The sequence below is a fragment of the Mus caroli genome, unplaced genomic scaffold (assembly GCF_978045245.1).
Source record: "Mus caroli unplaced genomic scaffold, Mus_caroli_1 scaffold_12, whole genome shotgun sequence".
Classification (NCBI taxonomy): domain Eukaryota; kingdom Metazoa; phylum Chordata; class Mammalia; order Rodentia; family Muridae; genus Mus; species Mus caroli.
In genome coordinates, this window is record NW_028227267.1 from 117,431,201 (window position 1) to 117,451,023 (window position 19,823).

At 43.7% G+C, this 19,823-nt stretch overlaps 1 protein-coding gene across 9 annotated transcripts in view; it reads left to right on the top strand.

Moving 5' to 3' along the window:
- Positions 1 to 19,823, top strand: part of Mbnl2 (muscleblind like splicing regulator 2) — a 152,060-nt gene that overhangs the window by 48,199 nt on the left and 84,038 nt on the right. For all 9 annotated transcript variants that reach the window (XM_021181445.3, XM_085828842.1, XM_021181449.2 and 6 more), the window contains exon 2: positions 652 to 1,270. In XM_021181445.3, coding sequence (XP_021037104.1) covers positions 1,097 to 1,270 — 174 coding nt within the window. In that variant the 5' untranslated portion in view covers positions 652 to 1,096. The remainder of the gene's footprint in view (positions 1 to 651; positions 1,271 to 19,823) is intronic.

Here is a 19,823-nt window from a genome sequence, read left to right on the forward strand (position 1 = left end):
TAATATTATTATCTCCATTTCGTAGGAGAGACACATCCCTACAGTTGTTTATAGCCTTCCCAACAATAAAATCAATGACCTAAATGTGAAATTAATTGAGAACCACATTTCTAATACACTGTTTGGTGATTAAGCACATTAGATGGAATTGTTTCAAAGGGCCTAATTACTGTGTCTGCCACACTTATCTGTCTGAGTCACTCCTAACTCTTGGAGTGTTGCCTAGATTAGTCTGCATTGAGTGTGTTGCCCCTTCCTCTTTCTCTTCCTCCTCCTCCTCCTCCCCATCCTTCTTCTCCTCTTCCCCCCTCCTTTTCCTCCTCCACTTTGTACCACCTTCCTTGTGATACTGAAAGCTCTGAGGTCTAAACTATACTTCCACAAACTCCATATCTGACCTTAGTGGTCAAGTGTTTGATTCCTCTGAGTATGGACGACGCAAGCGGATGTCATACTGTTTGGGAGGTTTGTGGTTTAAAATTGCCCAGGAGATCACTCTTGTTGGCACCAGCCCGCAGGGAGCCCTTCTTGTGTTCAGCTCTTGGGGTTTTCGGGGTTTTTTGTTTGGTTGTTTGGTTTTCGTCGAATGTACTTTACCCTGACCCTTTGAGTGGATGAAGTGATCTGATTTTGCTAATCGTTTAATTTCAGAATTTAAAGAGGACGAAGGAAGGAAAGCGCCATCCTGCTCAAATACAAAGATCTGAGAGGGTTGTTTTCTCACATACTCCAAAGCTGTGAGCATCAGAACTAATATTTTCCCAAAGAGTGCCATCATATTAAAGCCACTTTATTAAGGAGGGGTGTATCTGCAAAACAGTCAAGAGACTAGAACCCTGGGAGCCAGAGATGACAGTGAGCACGCACTGCTTGTGGCTCACAGTCTTCCAGTGGGACCTATCGATCGGTGACTGACTTCCTGCTTGCTGACACATTCCCCCTCCTCGGTTTCCTGGATTGGACTGCATTAAGGAATTCATTACTTACCTTCAAACTTACATGTTGGAGTTTTCACGGCGGTTGTTTTGAGATCATTGAGACTCGGATTGATTTTGACATTTAACCGAAAGGAACAGAGCCCAAAGTAGTTCTCATCATGGCCTTGAACGTTGCCCCCGTGAGAGACACAAAGTGGCTGACGCTGGAGGTCTGCAGACAGTACCAGAGAGGAACGTGCTCACGCTCCGATGAAGAATGCAAGTTTGCTCATCCCCCCAAAAGTTGCCAGGTTGAAAATGGAAGAGTAATCGCCTGCTTTGATTCCCTCAAGGTAAGATGATCATTTTACACGTCGCCTCCAGGTTGCGTAGGGCTCTCACGGAGAACGCTGCACTGAGCTCTACAGGGTTTGCCGTTCAGATCGGTTCTGTCTTCTTTGTGATGGCTACTGGCAGGTTTATGTTGTGTTTTGGTTTGGGTTTCACCGAAACTCATTTGCACTGGGCATACAATTTTTTTTCCATATCTGTGTTTAAATTAAAAATACATGGTGGTGTATTTCTGGTCTGGTTTGACATTCAGGTGCCCAAGAGTTTCAAATCAAAGTCAGGCCTTTGACAACGGCAGTAAACGTTTTATTAACACATGATCTTCTCCGGGTTACATGAAGGTGAGGAAGCCGACCCTGTCACTCTCATGTGCCAGTCACTCTGACTCACATCTCAGTTCCTCTTCTTGTGGCTTCTGTTCTTGACTAGAGCCTTCCTAAAATGCTTCCTGGGGTGGAGGTTCATTCTCTCTTGAAAATGTTTTATGGCTGGCAGAAATTACTGAGTGCACCCTCAAAGCTAGGTTCTTGGAGGACCTCCTCTCTGTAAGGAACATCACGGAGGAATCCAGTGTGACTCAGATGTCCACTTGATGAGCTCATGTCTGGAGGGAAAGTAGGGCACAGTGACAAGTAATTGTGGTGCAGGAAGAAAGACAGAACACTTCCATAGGGAGACCTCAGAAGAGAGCTGGCTTCCACCTGACAGGAATGCTTGGGGAGGCTGGCCAGCCCCAGTCGTGTATTGGGTTGGGTAGAGTTTGGGTTGAAGAAATGGGAGAATTCAATGAAAAACTATGCTTGGAAGAAGTGGGATGGGTTGGCTGAGAGTTCTCTGAGGTTTACTATAACCCTACAATTATGCTGCTTTGAATTCCAGATTGGCTTAGGTAGTCTTAAGGGCGTAGTGATGGTTAAGACACTTAGCTTGATGTTTTTGCCTGTGAAAAACTCCAACATGCTTACCAATTTTAAAGCATATTATGAGTGCTCTCAATGTCCTTTCTGAGAAATCATGGTGCTATGAATGTATGGACCCCATTCTCAGGTGTTGAAGAGACTGGGTGCTTAAGGTGATTAAATCATATGTGGAAAATTATGTCTCAAAGCAGGGAAATAGTTCAGTTTGTAAAGGCCTTGTGAGGACCTGGGTTTATGCCTAAAACTCACATGAGGAAATAAAAGGAGGTACCTGGTCAGTGCTCGTAGTAGTAGTAGTAGTAGTAGTAGTAGTAGTAGTAGAAGAGGGGCATGGTTAGCAGGTTCCAGGCCATGAGAGATGCCGCTTCTATGGAAGGTGGATTGCATTCAAGGAACAACACTTTGAACCCACATGCATACCACAGACAGACAGACAGACAGAGAGAGAGACACACACACACACACACACACAATCCACTCTCTTCTCTCTCACACACACATGTGCACAATGTACACACATGTATACCAAACACACCACATATACCATACATATACTCACACACATACACACACTCATACACACATCATACACACACTCACACACATACCATACACATTTACACACACCACATACAGGTACATATACACCACATACACACACCCACACCCACACCCACACCCACACTCACAAACATGAACACACACCATATACACTGGAACACACACACATACACAAATTATGTCTTAAAAGACATAATTCTAACTTATCAATCTTGTAAATATATCTCCAAACCAATATTTACATATCTTGAAAAAGGAAACTTTTTTAGCCCAAGAGAAGAAAAGCTTGGGAAATCAAATGGGAACTCCATATAATAAGCTACCACAGTTTTAGACCCTTTCGTCAGAAAAAGGCTTTTCTGACTAGACTAAGCAAAAGCTAGACAGATAAATCATATTTGATCTGAACCGTAGTAATCTAAGTCCATTTCTGCATTTTTTATTTTTCCTTTCATTGAAAGAGGAAAGGCAATCTGAACTTACCTTTTCATTCCTCACCAATGGAAGTGTCCTGTAAAAGCAGTGGAGATTCAAAGCTGGCTTCTGAAAGCCTCAGATACAAGACAATACTTCTCAATTCCCCAGGGGAGATAACACCACCCACACACCCGCTGATGACATGATCCGTATAAAATCTGTCACATCAAATGCATACCCAGAAGTGTTCTAACGAAAGCACAAGATCCCTGTCACTCTCGAGGTATTGCTAAGGACCCAAACCGGTGAGTGACCCAAGGTCACCCAGCTTGCCAATGGCAGAGGAGAGCTATACTTTATAGGCTTTTGCATCTAGAAAACTATACTGATACTTTTGACGTACATGACCTAATTGCTTATGCCCTCCTGACATCATTTTTTAGTTGGATGACATCGTTGATTTTGCCTTCCTGACATCTTTTTCTTCTGATGGAAATACTGGGTATTTTTTATAAGTTTTCATTTCTTTTTTTAAGTCAATTGTGCTAGTTTGTTTTCTTGTTACTACTAAAAACACCCAGTGAAGGAGGAAACAGACTATAGAAACAGGACAGACATGAGCATTTAACTGCTAAGGTCATAACATCAAATATTACTGTTTTTGTAAGTTTCCTAAAGTTAAAGGAAGGTAGGGGAATTATTTCTGACTGCTAAGGCTCAGTGCGCCCTTGATTATCTCCGAGTAAAACCTCCCAGTCAGATCTTCAATCCTAACACTTCAGCACATCACCATGGGTCCATCAGAACTACAGTGGGGTCCTGAATCACGCAGGATGTTACGTTTAGCACAGAATTCAAGGAAGAAGCCAGGAGGCTGTTGAGCATTAGACAGGTGAAAGGAGACTTTCAGGTCCATTTTCAGAAGTATGGGAGCACCCTCCTTCAAGTGTGGGAGCACCTCAGGGTACTGCTCCATGCCTGTCAGTCCCGTTTGAGAACTGTGGACTTGCAGGTGACTTATTTGAATGCGAAGTCTAGAGTTATCAAACTGTAAAGAATGTAGAAGGAGCCCTCCAGGCACAGATGTAAGATGGACCTCAGTCAGAACACCTGCTCACCGTCCTCCCTACCTTCTCTGGGTTATTTATGACTTAATAACTTTCTGCCCTCAGCAGTAGTGAGAATACGAGCTGGTGAAGATGGCTGAGATCTGCACAGCCCCAAGCACACTGTGTGCTCATATTGAAGCATCATTTTTTTTATAAAAAGATTAGAAGTCCCTACAACAGGACACACAGCTTACAGATGCAGCAAAGAGTAGCCCGAAAGTGACGAGGCTAATCCCCCTGAAGCTGCCTATCTTTCTTTCATTTAACAATGGTTGATCCTCCCTTATCCAGACCTTCAAAGTACGAAACGTTCTAATCGCTGACATAATTCCATCAGTAGAAACTTCTACGTCTGACTTCATGGGATGAGGTACAGTCAGAATGTGGTTTAAAAAAAAAAGACTTAAAGCCGGGCGTGGTGGCACACACCTTTAATCCCAGCACTCGGGAGGCAGAGGCAGGCGGATTTCTGAGTTCGAGGCCAGCCTGGTCTACAAAGTGAGTGCCAGGACAGCCAGGGCTACACAGAGAAACCCTGTCTCGAAAAACCAAAAAAAAAAAAAAAAAAAAAAAAAGACTTAAAATCAGGAGAAGTGTGCTTGTAGACGGAAGCATTTGGGGTACAGAGTATTCAAGATCTGGGTTAAACAGGACAATGTTGTCCAGAGACGCTGTCTGTAACAGAGACAGTGGGCAGAAGCTCTCGGCGACCCCTCCCTGCCCCCACATTTCTCTTCAGGAACGTTATTCTAGTTCCCTGACTCAGTTTCCTCCCATTTAGAGTGGATGCCATTCCTACTTCCTGAGGTACCGTATTCCCTCTGAGTGACTCCCCACATCCTTACGCCCTAACCCAAGGCTGAGCATGTCAGAAGATAGCAATGCTGTTTCTCTGCCTTCCAGAAGTTTCCCAGTCCTGCCTCTGGTGTTGATGACAGGCTCAAAGGGAAGCTGTGTCTAAAGTCAGGATGACTGGAGTGATGAATGGTGGCTCCTCAGCCCTATCTATCAGTCACGGCATTAAACAATCATAATCCTTGAGATTTTGATGCCGTTTGCTAGAAGACGTTTTATAAGCACCATGGGGTGTTTGTAATCATGAGAGGAATCTCTGTTGCCGTGTCAATAAAGGGACCGCACACTTCTTTTCCTTGTTGTTATATTTGTACATGTGGCTAAACTTTCCCTAAGTACACGCTAAAACAAATGTGTGGACATTAAAAAAAAAAAAAAAAGAGTTTGTCGAGGTGGTTGGAAGGAAACTGGTGTGTATAAAATGATGCTTTAACAAAACTTGTCTTGGAAAAATACATCGTAGTTCTGCCGGTGGTGTTTCTGTATTGTGCGGCCGCTGTCGATGTGAGCACATACATACCAGCAGCTGTGGCTTCATTCTGAAAGGTCCAGTTCAGCGCTGAACCGACGGCGCACGCACGCACGCACGCACGCTTTCCTGAAGGACAGTTTTCTATTCCGGAATACTGTTTCACCAGTTAGGGTGATTCCATCTAAGCTGAGCTCGACAAAATTGTTTTATGGGCAGAGAATTCATCTACTGCCAGGCTCTGGCTTTGACCAGGTTAACCCATCTCACCTGAAGGTCAACTTGGCCATCCCGGAGCTGCTTTCCTCTGGGGCAGCAGTGTTTGGGAATTTTCTATTCAGATTCTTTTCCTTGCAACTGTCAGGAATCAATCTGGGCTATTTTGTAAATAGGAACATCTGGAAAGAAATACATGAATTAAATTTTAATATTAACTGAAACTAAGGGTTTCAGTTTTCTTAAACAGTTGAATAGAGCTTTTAAATGGAAAACCAGCTAATGAAATCATGCTGCTAATTTTGGGTGACTAATTTCCTAGACTACTTGGGAAAACTGTTTACACAAATTTTAGAAACTTAGCTATTACCTTTCTAAATTAAAATTAGTTGGGAGGCTGGGGAGTGAGCACCACACAGTCAGAGGCGGGGGCGAGGGGGTTGGGGGGTTGTGGAGGTGTGGGTTCACCAGCACCCTTATGAAAACCAAGCCCAAGTATGACCTCGTGGCTCCTAACCCCAGCATTGGAGAAGGCAGAGGCTGGTGGATCCCTGGGGCTCACTCACCAGCCAGCTTAGCTGAAATACCAAGCTTCATGTGTACACACGTATGTATACTGGCATCCCTGGGGCGCGCTCATGCGCGTGCGCATCACATGCACAGAGAAGCCAGTTCCCAGAAAGAAGGTGTGATTCTTTTGGCACCTCAGTCGGATGACACTTCGGCTACAGATCTCTGAGTGGCTTCTGGCCTCATACAGAAGATAGAATGGCACACATCCTGCAATGAGTCGCCCGCATCCCAGTGAGCCTGCTGTGAGAGTGAAGTCACCACCCTCCAGCCACCTGACTTCCTCAGACAGTGGTCTGCTCTCCCAGCTGCCTGGGGTCTTTGCTCTCCCTCAGTGCCCAGCAGGCTTTGCTTCTGGGCTGGTTTTGACCTTTGCTCTGCTTAGAGCTCTTTTTGCCTCAGATTCTGTGAGCAGTTTGTCCTACCACACCCCATAGCAGCTTGTGGAGAGCATGTAAGTTTATTCGTGAAGCTTTCTGCCATTTCCACCGTCCGAGATCCCACTACCCCTCCCCAGGCTTGCTGCTTTTTGGCATCTTGCCATTCAACTTCCTCCATTCTGGAAGAACCCAGAGCTGAGTTCCGATGTGGATCTTGTCTGCTAAGATCACTGCAGGGTCCCCGAGCCTAGAATGGTGTCTTACGTATAAGAGATGACCACTAACTGTCTGTGGACGGTTAGCACATGTTCAGCCCTAAAGCGTGCCAGCCCCTCAGACAATGCAGTGTATGATAGATAGTACAGGGTGTGCTGTACCTTGGGTATGCACTTACTATAATCTATGTGAATAGTCCCCTGAATGCTATACAGTACTCAGCCTTTCCTTGAACCAGGCATTGTGAACCAGGTGCTAATGTCACAATAGAGTTTAAGAACAGGAAGCCTTCTGCAGGAATTTGAAGATGTGGACTATGGACATCCGTACAGTTCCTCACTGGCACGTTAACAAGCCATTGGCTTTTCGAGCTGCGTGTGTTGTTACCACACGGCCTTGTCCTAACCCTCTCACCTTTTTAAGGAAAATGGATCTCGCTCTTTATCCATGGGGGACTAGCCGTAAGCTAGTTGATGCAAATGCAGTTCAGGCTTACAATTCATGGGTAACAATTTCAGAATAAAAAGTGAGAATTCTCTTAAAACACGTCAAAATATATTGACTTTGACATGAAACTTGAGTGCTGGACTCTCAGCCAGCTACCTATTTAAGTGGAGGCTACCTGTTTCCCTTAATTACTTGGGTGTTCTGCACATTACATGCCTCGTTTTGACCCGAGTTACAAATACCATCTCAGACAGTCTAAACTTTGCAGTAGCAATCATTCTAGCCACGTAGCACTGACGATAGAACTTTTGGACTTTCTAATGACTGCCAGACAGATATGTTAGGCCATTGTGGTACATGTGGGTATAGATACAAAAATTAAATATTTCCCTTGGGACCACCAAACTTATAAATGCGGGAGACCTGACCTGACCTCGAGAGTGACTCCCAAATTGATATTTACCCACTCCTTTTTCAGCTCCTCTCGTGGAATTCGGTATAATTAATCTTAGAATTCCCACTATGTTAACAGTATTCATATTTAGTAAGTTTAGTACACTGAAGTGAAAAAAATGTTAACGTGCACTGCCCCTCAGGAATAAACGTGTTTATATACTAGAAATTTTAAACCTGAGAGGAATCATAAAGAAAATGTAAGCACACACATTGTTTGTTTATCTTTGTTTTGTTGACATTATTATTAATTAGACAAGGTCTGACTATGTAACCCTGTCTGACCTGGAACTCACTCTGTAGACCAGGCTGGCCTTGAATTCACAGAGATCTGCCTGCCTTTGCCTCCTGGGTGTTGGGATTAAAGATGTGTGCCACCACATGTGGTAGTTTTTCTTTGTGTTATGCAAATACTATATTAGTGTCGTGGGTTCCCTTCGTGTCATGTTTTAGGGACTCCAGGTATCATTCGACCTCCTATATAAAAGATTGGTTTATTATACAAACCCTATATAATATAATAACCCCCTGTGCACCCCCTCAGTAATCTCTACCCTGGAAGTCAGTGCTTCACGAGCCCAAACCGCAGGAGAACATTTCACCCTCCCTGTCCCAGCTCCTGGTGTGCTTTCTGTCTGGTGCGGAGCAGAAATGCTATAATAGCCAGTAGAGGATTCATTTGTGCACTATCAATGGGAACTCCAGTGGCCTCAGTATCGTTGACATTCCCGACGTCACATTGTCTTTAATGTGGTCTTTAATGTGACCATGGCTCAGCCTTGGTCATGCTAGAATTTTCTTCTGCCACCCTGTTCTTCTCACTCTCTGCCCTCAGTCCCCTGCTTTTTCTTTTCTTTCTGATGCCCCCTCATCTGCCCATTGCTCCCTAACTGTGGGTTCATGCCAACATTTGGTTTTGCTGCTTCCTGTCTCAGGCTGAGGCATGGGCTCTCAGAAGTTGTCCCCACCTAGGGGTTCACTTCTCGCCTCTTCCAGTGAGCCCCATGTTCCTTTAAAGGCCCCCATCGGAGCGAACCATTGACACCTCCAGCTCTGCAGATGGGAGTCATGTGGTGGGTTCTCTCCCTCACTTTCTTGTGATGGGATCTTCCTGGGTGTCTCTCGCCCTCCCTTATATCAGACTAGGGGTTCTAATTTCTCCAGAATTCATCTTAATACATTAAATCAGAAATTACTCTTTCTAAATAATGTCACATTCTGAGGGACTGGAGATTATGACTTTAATACATACTTTGGGAGAGCATAGTTTAACTGAAACACTATAGAAAGACCGGCTGGGCATCGTGGCGCCTGCTTGTAATTCTCATGTTCCCAGCACTTGGGAGCCTGAGGTAGGAAGATTGTTGCAAAGTTAAAGCCAGCCCGGGATATATAATGAGTTCAAAGCGAGCCTGTGTTACATATGCTGTCTCAGAAAACAAACAAACATTGTCATCTGATTCAAGCCTAATTACTGTAGCCTGCCCTAGCCACAGGGGCATTCAAGTAACCACGGGTTGGAGGTTTTTTAAAAAGAAAACGCTTCTGAACTGAACCCATGCAGACCTTTTTATCTTGTCAGCCCCTAAACAGCAAGGTCACAAGTGTGTGCCTAACATTTGGTTCCATGAGGTATTTTGAGGAAGGCAGTGATGTATATATAAGTATAGAGCATTCGTATTAAAAAAAATGATGTGGGTGCTTTAGATGCTGTGCGTTTCATATAGGAGCTTGGGAACCTAGGGATTTTAATATCCAGTGGGGTTACTGAAATCTGTTCCCCATGCATTGAGGGATGGTTCATTCATTCATTCATTCATTCACTCACTCACTCACTCTCAGTCACTAGCCAGATGAACTGAAACCAGAAACATGACACACACTACTGCCTCAGCTCTCTGCTACAGGGACTGGGTAGCTGATGGAGAATGCAGAGCCCACAGGCTCTCCAAAGATACCAGCTGCCACCCAGAAAGGAACACTGTGGCTGTCCTGTGGTGATTCAGGTTTCGCCCAGCAGACTGCCTTGCTTAGCCTCTGAATGAAGTGACCTGGACCTTGAACTAAGCACTGCGGAACAGTGAGGTTAATGCTGCCGTTCTCCATGCCTTCCGTCCACAGAGAGCAGCGGGTACAGTGAGGTTGGGAGCTGCCCTTAGGCACGAGAGACATCAGCACTGTGTGGCCATTCCCTCCCTCCTTTTCTCTTAGCTGGGTTTTCCCATCCTCACTGGTTGCTCCTCCGTCCTCCTTTGAAGTCCTCCTCACCTCCAAATGGGCGCATCCACCCACGCTCCAGCCGTGGGTTCCCTCACATCCGTCACAGGCACGTACTGCTCTCATAACTTATCGCATGAGCACTCCCACTTAGAGCCCTGTGTCTGCACACACATCTGCCAGAAATCTTGACTCCGGACATGACCTCGTCCAATACAATGTCAGGAGACTTGCTGAGCACTTCTTACATCCTACCTTTAGAACTAATTCCTACCTTAACTCCGGGAGTCCACTGCTTACCTGCCTCTCCACATAGATATCTGAGTGACTCGGTATCACTGTCTCCTTCCACATCCTTGTTTCCCCATACTTTTATATTTTGTGGTACTGGGGATTGAACACATGCTGAGCCAGCACTCTTATCACTGAGCTGCGTCCTCAGTCCCATTTGTGTGTCTGTTCCCAGCAAGTATTCTCCTTCTCAACAGATGATGTCATTCATTCAGTTGATTAATTAAGGACCTTAATGTAAGCCCAACTTGAATCTGTTCTTAAGAGTGACCCCCCCTTCCCCCATAGGAACATAGATTCGAATATTTAGTCATCGGGGAGTGGTACCGTTAGGAAGTGTGTCCTTGTCGGAGTGGGTGTGGCCTGGTTGGAGGAAGTGTATCACTGGCTTTGAGGTTCCAAGGGCCCAAGCCAGGCCCAGCGTCTTCTCTCTTCCTGCTGCCTTCAGATCCAGGTGTAGAACTCTCAGCTCCCGGCGTCTCTTCACAGCATTAGAACACTAAGACAGAAACTTCCATGTCTGCTCTACTGCAAGACCTGTTCTTGTCTTTTTTAGTGTGTATTATAATTATGGTGGGAGGACTCCCTTCTGCCCCCATACACATTTACGGTAACAAGCGTAAAGTCATAGCGCGCATGCCTGTTTCCAATCGCGCATGCCTGTTTCCAATCGTCTCCTGTGTCATCCGTGAGTTCTGAAGCCCTTTGAAACCCACTGTAGTCTGGACTCTGCTGTATATCTGGCCCATTTGACTCTGCAATCACATGGGTGATTGCAGAGGTCTCTGCAAGACCTTTAAGTTAGCTCTTCTTTTCCCCTGGGATGGTCTTCATCCAGGTAACTGTAGCCTGGTTCTTCACTGGAGTCTGGCATGAACTTGAATATCACAGCCCTACCCACAATAACACGGGACTCATCCTTAAGTGGTGCTTCCCGTTTGTCTGTTACCTGTTTTTCTCCGGGAGAAGGAGGAGCCATGAGGTAGGAACTCTTTTCTTCTGTCCCAACACCTGGCAGCTGTTGGCTGCAGAAGGACATAAAGAAATATATCCCCAAGTTTTAAACGTAGATCTATTCTGATAAAATTCATACAACCTTTCTGGCTACCTATTTTCCAAGTTCCCCATAATCCATTATAAATATGAGCAGTAAAGGCTCCGCACAAATATGGCCCTTTGATTTACATCCCAAAAGACACTTGTATGTCGTGTTCAGTGGTTGTAGCTGTTCCGGCAGGAAGGATACATGGAAACTCAACTCAAGTGTCATTTAAAAGCTACTAAAATGGAAGGAGCGGGCTGGGTTTGCGTTCCAGAGGTGGCATGCTTGAACAGCATATGTGATTTTCAAGGGTTGATTCCCAGTGACATGCGCACATGCACATGTGCACGGGTGGGGGGGAGGGGCAGTGAGTGTTTTATTTTGGATCACCTTGAGGCATCTGTACAGTTATCCAAACTTGTTACAGACTGTGGCTGGCGTTAATCACAATCATGTTTTGTTTTGTTTTTTTCTTTTTCACCAGTCATTCTAAAACTAGAACACCGACCTATGTTTTTCCTATGTGACGTTAAATTCATTCACATCAAAAGTTATTATTATTATTTTAATTCTGAGTCTTTTTCTTTTCTTGTTTTCCCGATTACCATACTTCTCTTTTCTTCCATGGAGTCATTATCTTTAAACGATGTTGCTCTTTCTCCATGGTGCCCTGCCGGGGCAGAAGCCATGCCCAGCTCTTATTAGAGTGCTGCTCCGTGAATTGAAAGGCAAAGATCTGCTCTTCTATTCAGCCAGCCGTGAAATGTCTACACCATAAGCTCTCGTCGTGTGTCACACATGCTGGAAGTGTCCTCTTATTTAAAAAAAGAAGAAAAAATCATTGTTAAAGCTCCTGCTCCCTGAGAGAACTTTAGCCGTCCCTTGGGAAATATTCTGTTTATAAATAATGTCAGTTTGACCCATCAAACCAGTCAATTTCCATTTTAGAATGGGAGGCACCCCCTCTCCCCCTACCTTCACTACAGAGACCCTGAAACATGGGATGTGTTTGTCCCTGCATACTGGAACAAATGCCCAAGAAACCTAAGGCAGTTGTCAGACAATGCCAAGTGTATGTATACCATGCCAAGGGACACAGTCCCGGAGCTATAGAGACCAGGCTTGCTCTGCAGGGGCGGCGTCAACGATGAACTTCACCTGTTCTGCAGTTTCCTCATGAGCTGACCCTGCTAATGCTAACTAGCATATTCTTTCCACTCGGATTGGTTCCGTGTCTTCCGGCTCAGAGATTACAGCACAGTTGCATTACTGTCAAGGCCAAGAACAACATGATCCTCTGAGGACAGCTCCGCCCCCTGAGAGCTGACCTTTCAGATTCCCGAGCTTCCCAAGCTGGGAGGGAGGAGGTGTCAGCCTAGTTCTTTGTAGTCACACTTAGGGTGGCCAGGCTGCCCCACGGACTAGAATTTTAGTGATGTGACCGACAAGACCTTTTTCCTCACAACCTGAGGCTGAATAACCCACACTGGGGATTATGCCTTAGAGCAGAGGAAATATCTCCAGCGGGCGAAGGATAAGAAAATGCTTCCAAGACCTTAACCCTCTTTAAAGCCAAAGCGACAGCTTTCTGCTTGTTTTCTTTTCCCTTAAAGTATTATCATCTCCCAGGACATTTCTTTTAAAAACCAGGATAGTGCTTCTGGCTTTTGACTGAGTTATTAGCTGCTTAAGACACATGAATAACCCAGCGCTGGGAAGATGGCCCAGTGGGTGAAGGGCTTCCTGAACAAGGAGGAGGGTCTGAGTTATTCCCAGCAACCATGTATAAAAGTCAGGTGTGATAAACATGTATAATCTTAACACGGGGGTGGTGGAAACAGGAATATTCAATATGTTTACTTATTTATTTTTGGACAGGAGCTCACTAGACTGACTGGCTATGAAGTCCCACCTCAAAATAAACAAATAAGTTCAATTAATGAATAAGGTCAAACCGTGATTGAGGAATGTTACTTTGTGCTAACCTCAGGCCTTCGCTGTACCACAGATGCACACACATGCATGTCCCACCTCACCCAGAAGATACATTGATCATCATTTTAAAAATAGGAAGCTCTCCCATGGTGAACGCAATATACGTTAAGTTGTTATTAAATATCCATCCAGTTCAGACTCAAATCTCATATGAAGGTGTATTTCAGGCACTCCCAGCCCTTAGGAAAATCATTAATGATACCAAAGAGATGGTTTCCACACCTGCCGTGAAACTCAGCTCTGACCCAGATGCTTGGAATCTAAAATTAATCATCTGCAGGCTTCATTGGACTCTGCTAATTCACGGAGCCCTGTTTTCATTCCCGTTGGGCACCCAGCCTTTCACAGAAGCTGCAACATCTGGAAAATGCTGGGTAGCAGCATTCTTCGTGAGGAATTCCAGTCGAACCAGTGTGTTCTAACTGGAATGAGAAGCCATGAACAGAGAAACTTGACTTCCTGGAGCACTTCAGACAGGTGTATTCATTTCCGTGTTCTGCAAGCCGTCATTTAGTCCCCAGGAGAGCCAAGAGCTGAATCGGGTTCCTGAACAAAAAGCTGGGGCTTCTCACAGAGTTTGCAGTTGTTCTGGAGAAACAATGACAGGGCAGCCAACGAAAGATCAGGTTGAAGTAGACACCAGGCCAGAAGAGCTGCTGAGCAGACACACAGTCCACGTCCCTGTGACCTTGGCTTTGTTTGATTTGCAAACATAAGCAAACCTTGCACTCGCCATTCCTTCTAAGTGCCTCCACTAAAACAAAAGGGGGCCCAAGCACAGCCAATCCCAGGCACCCAGCAACTGAATTGCTCTTTGTCCAAATAAACTCTTTAAGCTTTTATTGTCCCTCGGTTTACTTTTTAACAAAGGAAAATAACCATAATGTATCAAAGGCCCTATTCATTCATGAAACAGAGTGTCCAGTGTGGGTGCCCTTCAGCCAGGCCTTGGAAATTAGTGTGTTGACCTCATGTGCCGTCATTCTCTTGGGGGGTGAGGGTGGGGGGGCAACATACAAATCAACCAGATATAGGTTTCTTCTCCTTCCAAAAATATATTTCTTGTTTCCCACCTTCTGTTGCAATGGAAAAGAAGCAAGGAATTCCAATGGAAATAATATCCTTAGGGACAGTGTTATGCAGAAGTGATGGCTAGGGAGGGAGCTGCCTTCAATGTGTTGCTTTCAGGGCTGAGACCTTGAGGAGGGGGAGTGGGAGGAGGAAGAGGAGGAGAGGAAGGAGGAAGGGGAAAGGGAGGGGGAGGACAAAGAGGGGGAGGGGAAAGAGGAAGGGGAAGGTGAGGGGAAGGAAGAAGAGGAGGAGAACAGGAGGGGAAGGAGGAAGGGGGAGGAGAGGGGAAGGAAGAAGAAGGGGAGGGGGGTGTCCTCTGAAAAGAAGCTTTTCAGGTGCTGAGAAAAGGAGATGGCCCATGGGATGGAAATATTTGCCAGCCTCTGGGAACAAGATACGTAGACAATAGGGAGTGAAATCATGCAGGAGTTAACTTTTTCGGTTTGACACTAGGGTTTGAGTACAGGATGAATGGCCCTGATTAAGCTTGTGGAAGGCCACTCTGCCTGGGGAAGTTGGAGAAGGCATTGGGGACAAGATGTTGGTGATGACATAAAGAAACCATGTCTTGAAAGCAAACAAACAGGCAGCACCAGTGGCAATCTCACTGTCCCATTGTGGACATCAGCTCCCTGGAGCCCCGTAAGCCCTCTGCCCAGGCCTGGGTGGTGTGGCATTTGATCCTTAGTATTCCAAAGTCTGCAAAATGAAACATATCCATCTGCCAGATTTCAGTTCTTTTGGTATGACTAGGGTTACTTCCAGCGGGTGATGGAATTTGGTTATATAAAGAACAAGTAGGGCGTTTTCTTATAATTCTCTTGGCTTGTTCTAGGTGATAAGAAAAACATTTTTTCTTTAAGCCTTTACTTTTTTTTGAGACAGGGTTTCTCTGTGTAGCCCTGGCTGTCCTGGAACTCACTCTGTAGACCAGGCTGGCCTTGAACTCAGAAATCCGCCTGCCTATGCCTCCCAAGTGCTGGGATTAAAGGCGTGTGCCACCACTGCCCAGCAAGCCTTTACTCTTAAGGTGGTATTTTTTTTTCATGAAATGTTGAAGCTTCTAACACAGTTACTATTAATATTTAGTCAGTTTCTTCATTTCCTTGTGCTAATGACCTGGCAAGCCTATATGAGTTAATTCTGAATTTAAGTTAATTCAGGAATACATTCAGTAGTTCCTATATGTAAAACAACTCTCTGCATATTGAGAGTCAGTAATTATATTAAGAGATTCAGGAAAATCTAATAATACCATAAGAATTGCATACAACTTTGGTTTTTTAACTGAAACATATGGGGCTTGAATTACTTTGCTTCATTTTTCTTACTTATAACCAGCCATTCTTCACTTATTTGCATCAGTATAAAATGTAGGCACTTCAGGAGTTGGTTGGTGTTCTTTTTACTATATGCGGAAGAACCCAATTAGTCTTTTTTAAAAATAAACTGAAGTCACTTGCTTTTAGGATATTTGTTGTTAATTTCTCCTAAATAGTTGTTACAAGCTCTTTGTCAATCTTAGTTGATTACCTATAGTGAAGTAATCTGAGCATTAGTATATGGCACTATAATTTCTGCTGCATCTATTCCTGACAATTGACATAGTTTTAATCTCCCTTTTATAATTAAATCAGAAACCTTTTCTATATAAGTCTGTAATTTTTAAAATTTGTTTGTTTATATAAAGATTGTGTGATTGGTCTTAATCATCAATTCTAGAAAGGTTAAATTTTTTTTCTTAAGAATTTGTGTTCAATCTTAATTATTAATTCTAAAAAGGGTAAATTTTTTACTTTTTAAGTGTTTTGCTCTAAAATAATTGCACTTATGTTTCCTTTCCTTTATTATCCCCTGCCTCATTCTGAGCAGAATGTGTAGTCTTGTCCACTCTTTATTATTTAAAACTCATCTACTACATAAAACAGCTTTGGCCATACCTCACCGACTTTGGCAGAATAGCATTCTCTAATTTGTGATATGTTCATTTGTGTAGCTCAGTCATTACTTAAGCAGGTGTTCCTAAGGTATGCAAGCCATTTGGGGTAGTTTTCCTTTGAAGTTGTACTATTAATTTCTAACACTTTATCATTAAGATCAGAAGTCTACACCTTCTACTTGAGAAACACACTCAAGTGGTTTCCATGCAGATTACAATTGGTCTGTACATGACACCTGATAGCTGGGAAGGTACATCTCCTGCTCCGAAGATGTATGGTTATCATCTATGCCAATGTGTCAATCATGAAGTAATCCAAGTGCTTCGTGTGTGAGACCAGACAGAGAGCTACAGCATCACAGTGTTATACTGTCTCCTGTATGCATGGTGTCTTCTATCTAACGTTAACTTTGCCTAGAGTTATAGATACCATGGGATCCTGAGCTTGGCGTTCCCCTGTTCTCACAGTGTTTTCCAGGTTCTACCTTGCATCCATATGAGCATGATCTTTGTTTTAGTTTATCCACTGACAGGACATGAGATTACAACCACTGCCTTAAAAAAAAGCCATGCTTTCCTGATGTATCTTGTTCCATCTTTGGATTTCCAACTTGACTGTATTGACTTTTAGCTCATGTGAGCATCCTTCCTTTGAATTTAACATTTAAAATGGGGACTGATCCTGAATTAACCCACAATCATTTGTCTTAAGCTCGCTGGAATTGTAATGCCTGGCTACAGAACAACCTGAGACATCCCTATGTTCTTACTTGGATACTTTTATAAGGGAACCAACAGGCTGAGTCATTGCCACATTGTATCAGATGAGAGGATTGCACTCAAAGAGACCAGCTCATTGACGGCTGGAGCTTTACATAGACTAGAAAGCATACCCATTTGTGTTTGCATGTAGGACTGTTGGATACACATTCTTAGTAGCAAATTTTCAAGGAAAGAGATAGATACATTAATGGTAACAGGCCTGGAAAGACTGACCTGGAAGAAACTTTATGAACTAGGCAGATTTGGGCTGAGGCTCTGACCTCACTGACCCGGGAACCTCATTGGCCCCTTGTCAATAGCCTCCCTATTGGTTAGGTTCAGGAATGGATTCTGGGGCTCCTCTGTGATTCAGTGCATGGCCACTGGGCGAGTGTATGTTCTCATCACAGACTCTGAAGTTGCTTCTATCAGGTATCAATCCGCTATGTGTGTCTTGCTGGCTGTTTCCACTTGTCTTACAAGGTTCATATAAGACACATAACCATCTTAAAAGTACAGCATTTCCCAAGTCAACATAAAAAAATAAAAGCCCAAACACCAAGCCCCTTAAATTCTTATTCCTCTGTTAATTTTAATCATGGTCCATAACTCACTTGCTGTAACTACGAACAGCAAAATCCTATCCTAGCTGTGACTAGTTTGAAATAATAGTTCTATCATTCATCCTGAGGAGAGAGCAGACACCATGAGAAAAAGTGTGATATTGAAGGGATACGCTACATTTCTTACTCCAGAGAAAGAAAGACTCCAAAAACATAATAGCTCTCTCAAAATGTTTAGGGTTGGCATGTAGTAGAAAAAGGAGGCATGGTCTCTATGAAGAATGGGCCAAAGGAGGAGATCTGTAGGAAGATACATCCTTTCTCAGTATGAGAAGGAAGTGTGTAAGCATTCCTGAAGGGCTGAATGCTCTGGTCTCAGACACTGCTCAAGTCGACACCTGGGACTGATTTCTGGACTAAGTGTCTTTTTAAGGTACTTCTACAGCTGGGATACTAAGAGACAGTCCCAGGCAGAGCTAATTGCTAAAGCAACCCATCCTAGCTTGGCAGTACATATTTCCTCTGGCGTCAGTGTCGAAATATTTGGTTGCCCAGCAACTAGTAAATATCTGCCATGCATCAGAAAATGGTTATTTCAGTTGTGGGGTTCCTGCCACCACATTGGTTCATTTAAATCCTGACAAAGATTCCCATTAGAAGTTGTTAAACATCAAAATGGTGTTGAGCTGTGACTGGTACAGTCCTAATGTTTATCAGCTTAGCCACCGAGCACCCATTCGGAATATGTTTGATCCACGCAGGCATTGGTGAGAAAGCAGCAATGGAGTGTACAAAGCTGTCGTATCTAGACAAGTTCTTGGATTGGTGGTACAAGTTGAATCATGAACTCTTCAACTTTGGAATCCTGTGAATATTTAATACATGACTCACACTGGCATTTAAGGTATAGAACAGAGTTTCAATGCACAATGCACTGTAGTCGTAACTTTCCATTCATGGTCTCCTAGGAAACCAATCAACCATATCTGGACAGTTTAAGAGTTTGATCTCATTTATAAACAGCTGCTTTATGTTACGAGAACCAAAGAACCATGGTTTGCCATACTTGCACATTCAACATCTGCCAAGATGTCTTATTGGGTTTTCTTAGTAATAATGACTCAGTACATGAGATAAACCATGGAACCCTGTCAGAGTCTATCCACACTAAATAATTGAGACACTCATTTCCGTTCCTTTGTGTGATCTCTCAGATCCAAATTGTAGTTTAAGAAAGTGATTGATTTTTGTGTAATTTTTCTCTTTCCCTGAAAGATTTAGAACTGCTCTAGGTAACTTTTTATTAGCCAGTCTAAGACATTGGTGCAGCAATATAATTAATCACATTTTTTTAATGAAAATGATGGCACATTAATTGGTAATTTGGGGATGAGAGTTTTTCCTAATTACTTATTAACCTTTAAATCAGATATACACAAGGGAACAACAGAACAAGATTGGTGTCTGAATATAAGGAAGTTTTTTCAAGGTGCTTTTTATAAAAAGAATCTAATGAAACTGTCCCGCCTCCCACCCAGAGGAGACATTTCTACCTTTGGATCTTAGTGGCGCGGTGCTTAATACATTAACTTGCTATAGAAGGTTGCACATATCTATTCTTGGCCCATCAGTGATTCATCATTAATAGAATTATAGTTGAGTAAGACGTTAGAAGTGATGCTATCGAAAGGAGGTTTTTTTTTTTTCCATTTAAAATTGTAGATAGTTGCAAAGGATTCTGTTAAGAAGAACACATGCTATTTTTAGTTGAGATGGTCTATTTGGGAATCTTCATCCCCATACTAGAAAATGAAGAAAGCTAAATCTACCAACGCGCTCTAGAACTGTGGACTGAAACAGTGCGTGTAGGCACAGAGCTGAAAGGTTAACTTGATGAGCTCTGGCACGAAGTAAACTCGCTGTCATTTAAACAGCAGGTCTGTTTAATTGGTTGGACATAGAGTGGATGAAGGGACAGATAAGTGGATTTCAGAGGACAAGGGTCCAATTTCATTTTCTCTGATGGGAAAGGGAATCCCATTCTGAGCTCCGTCCGGCTCCG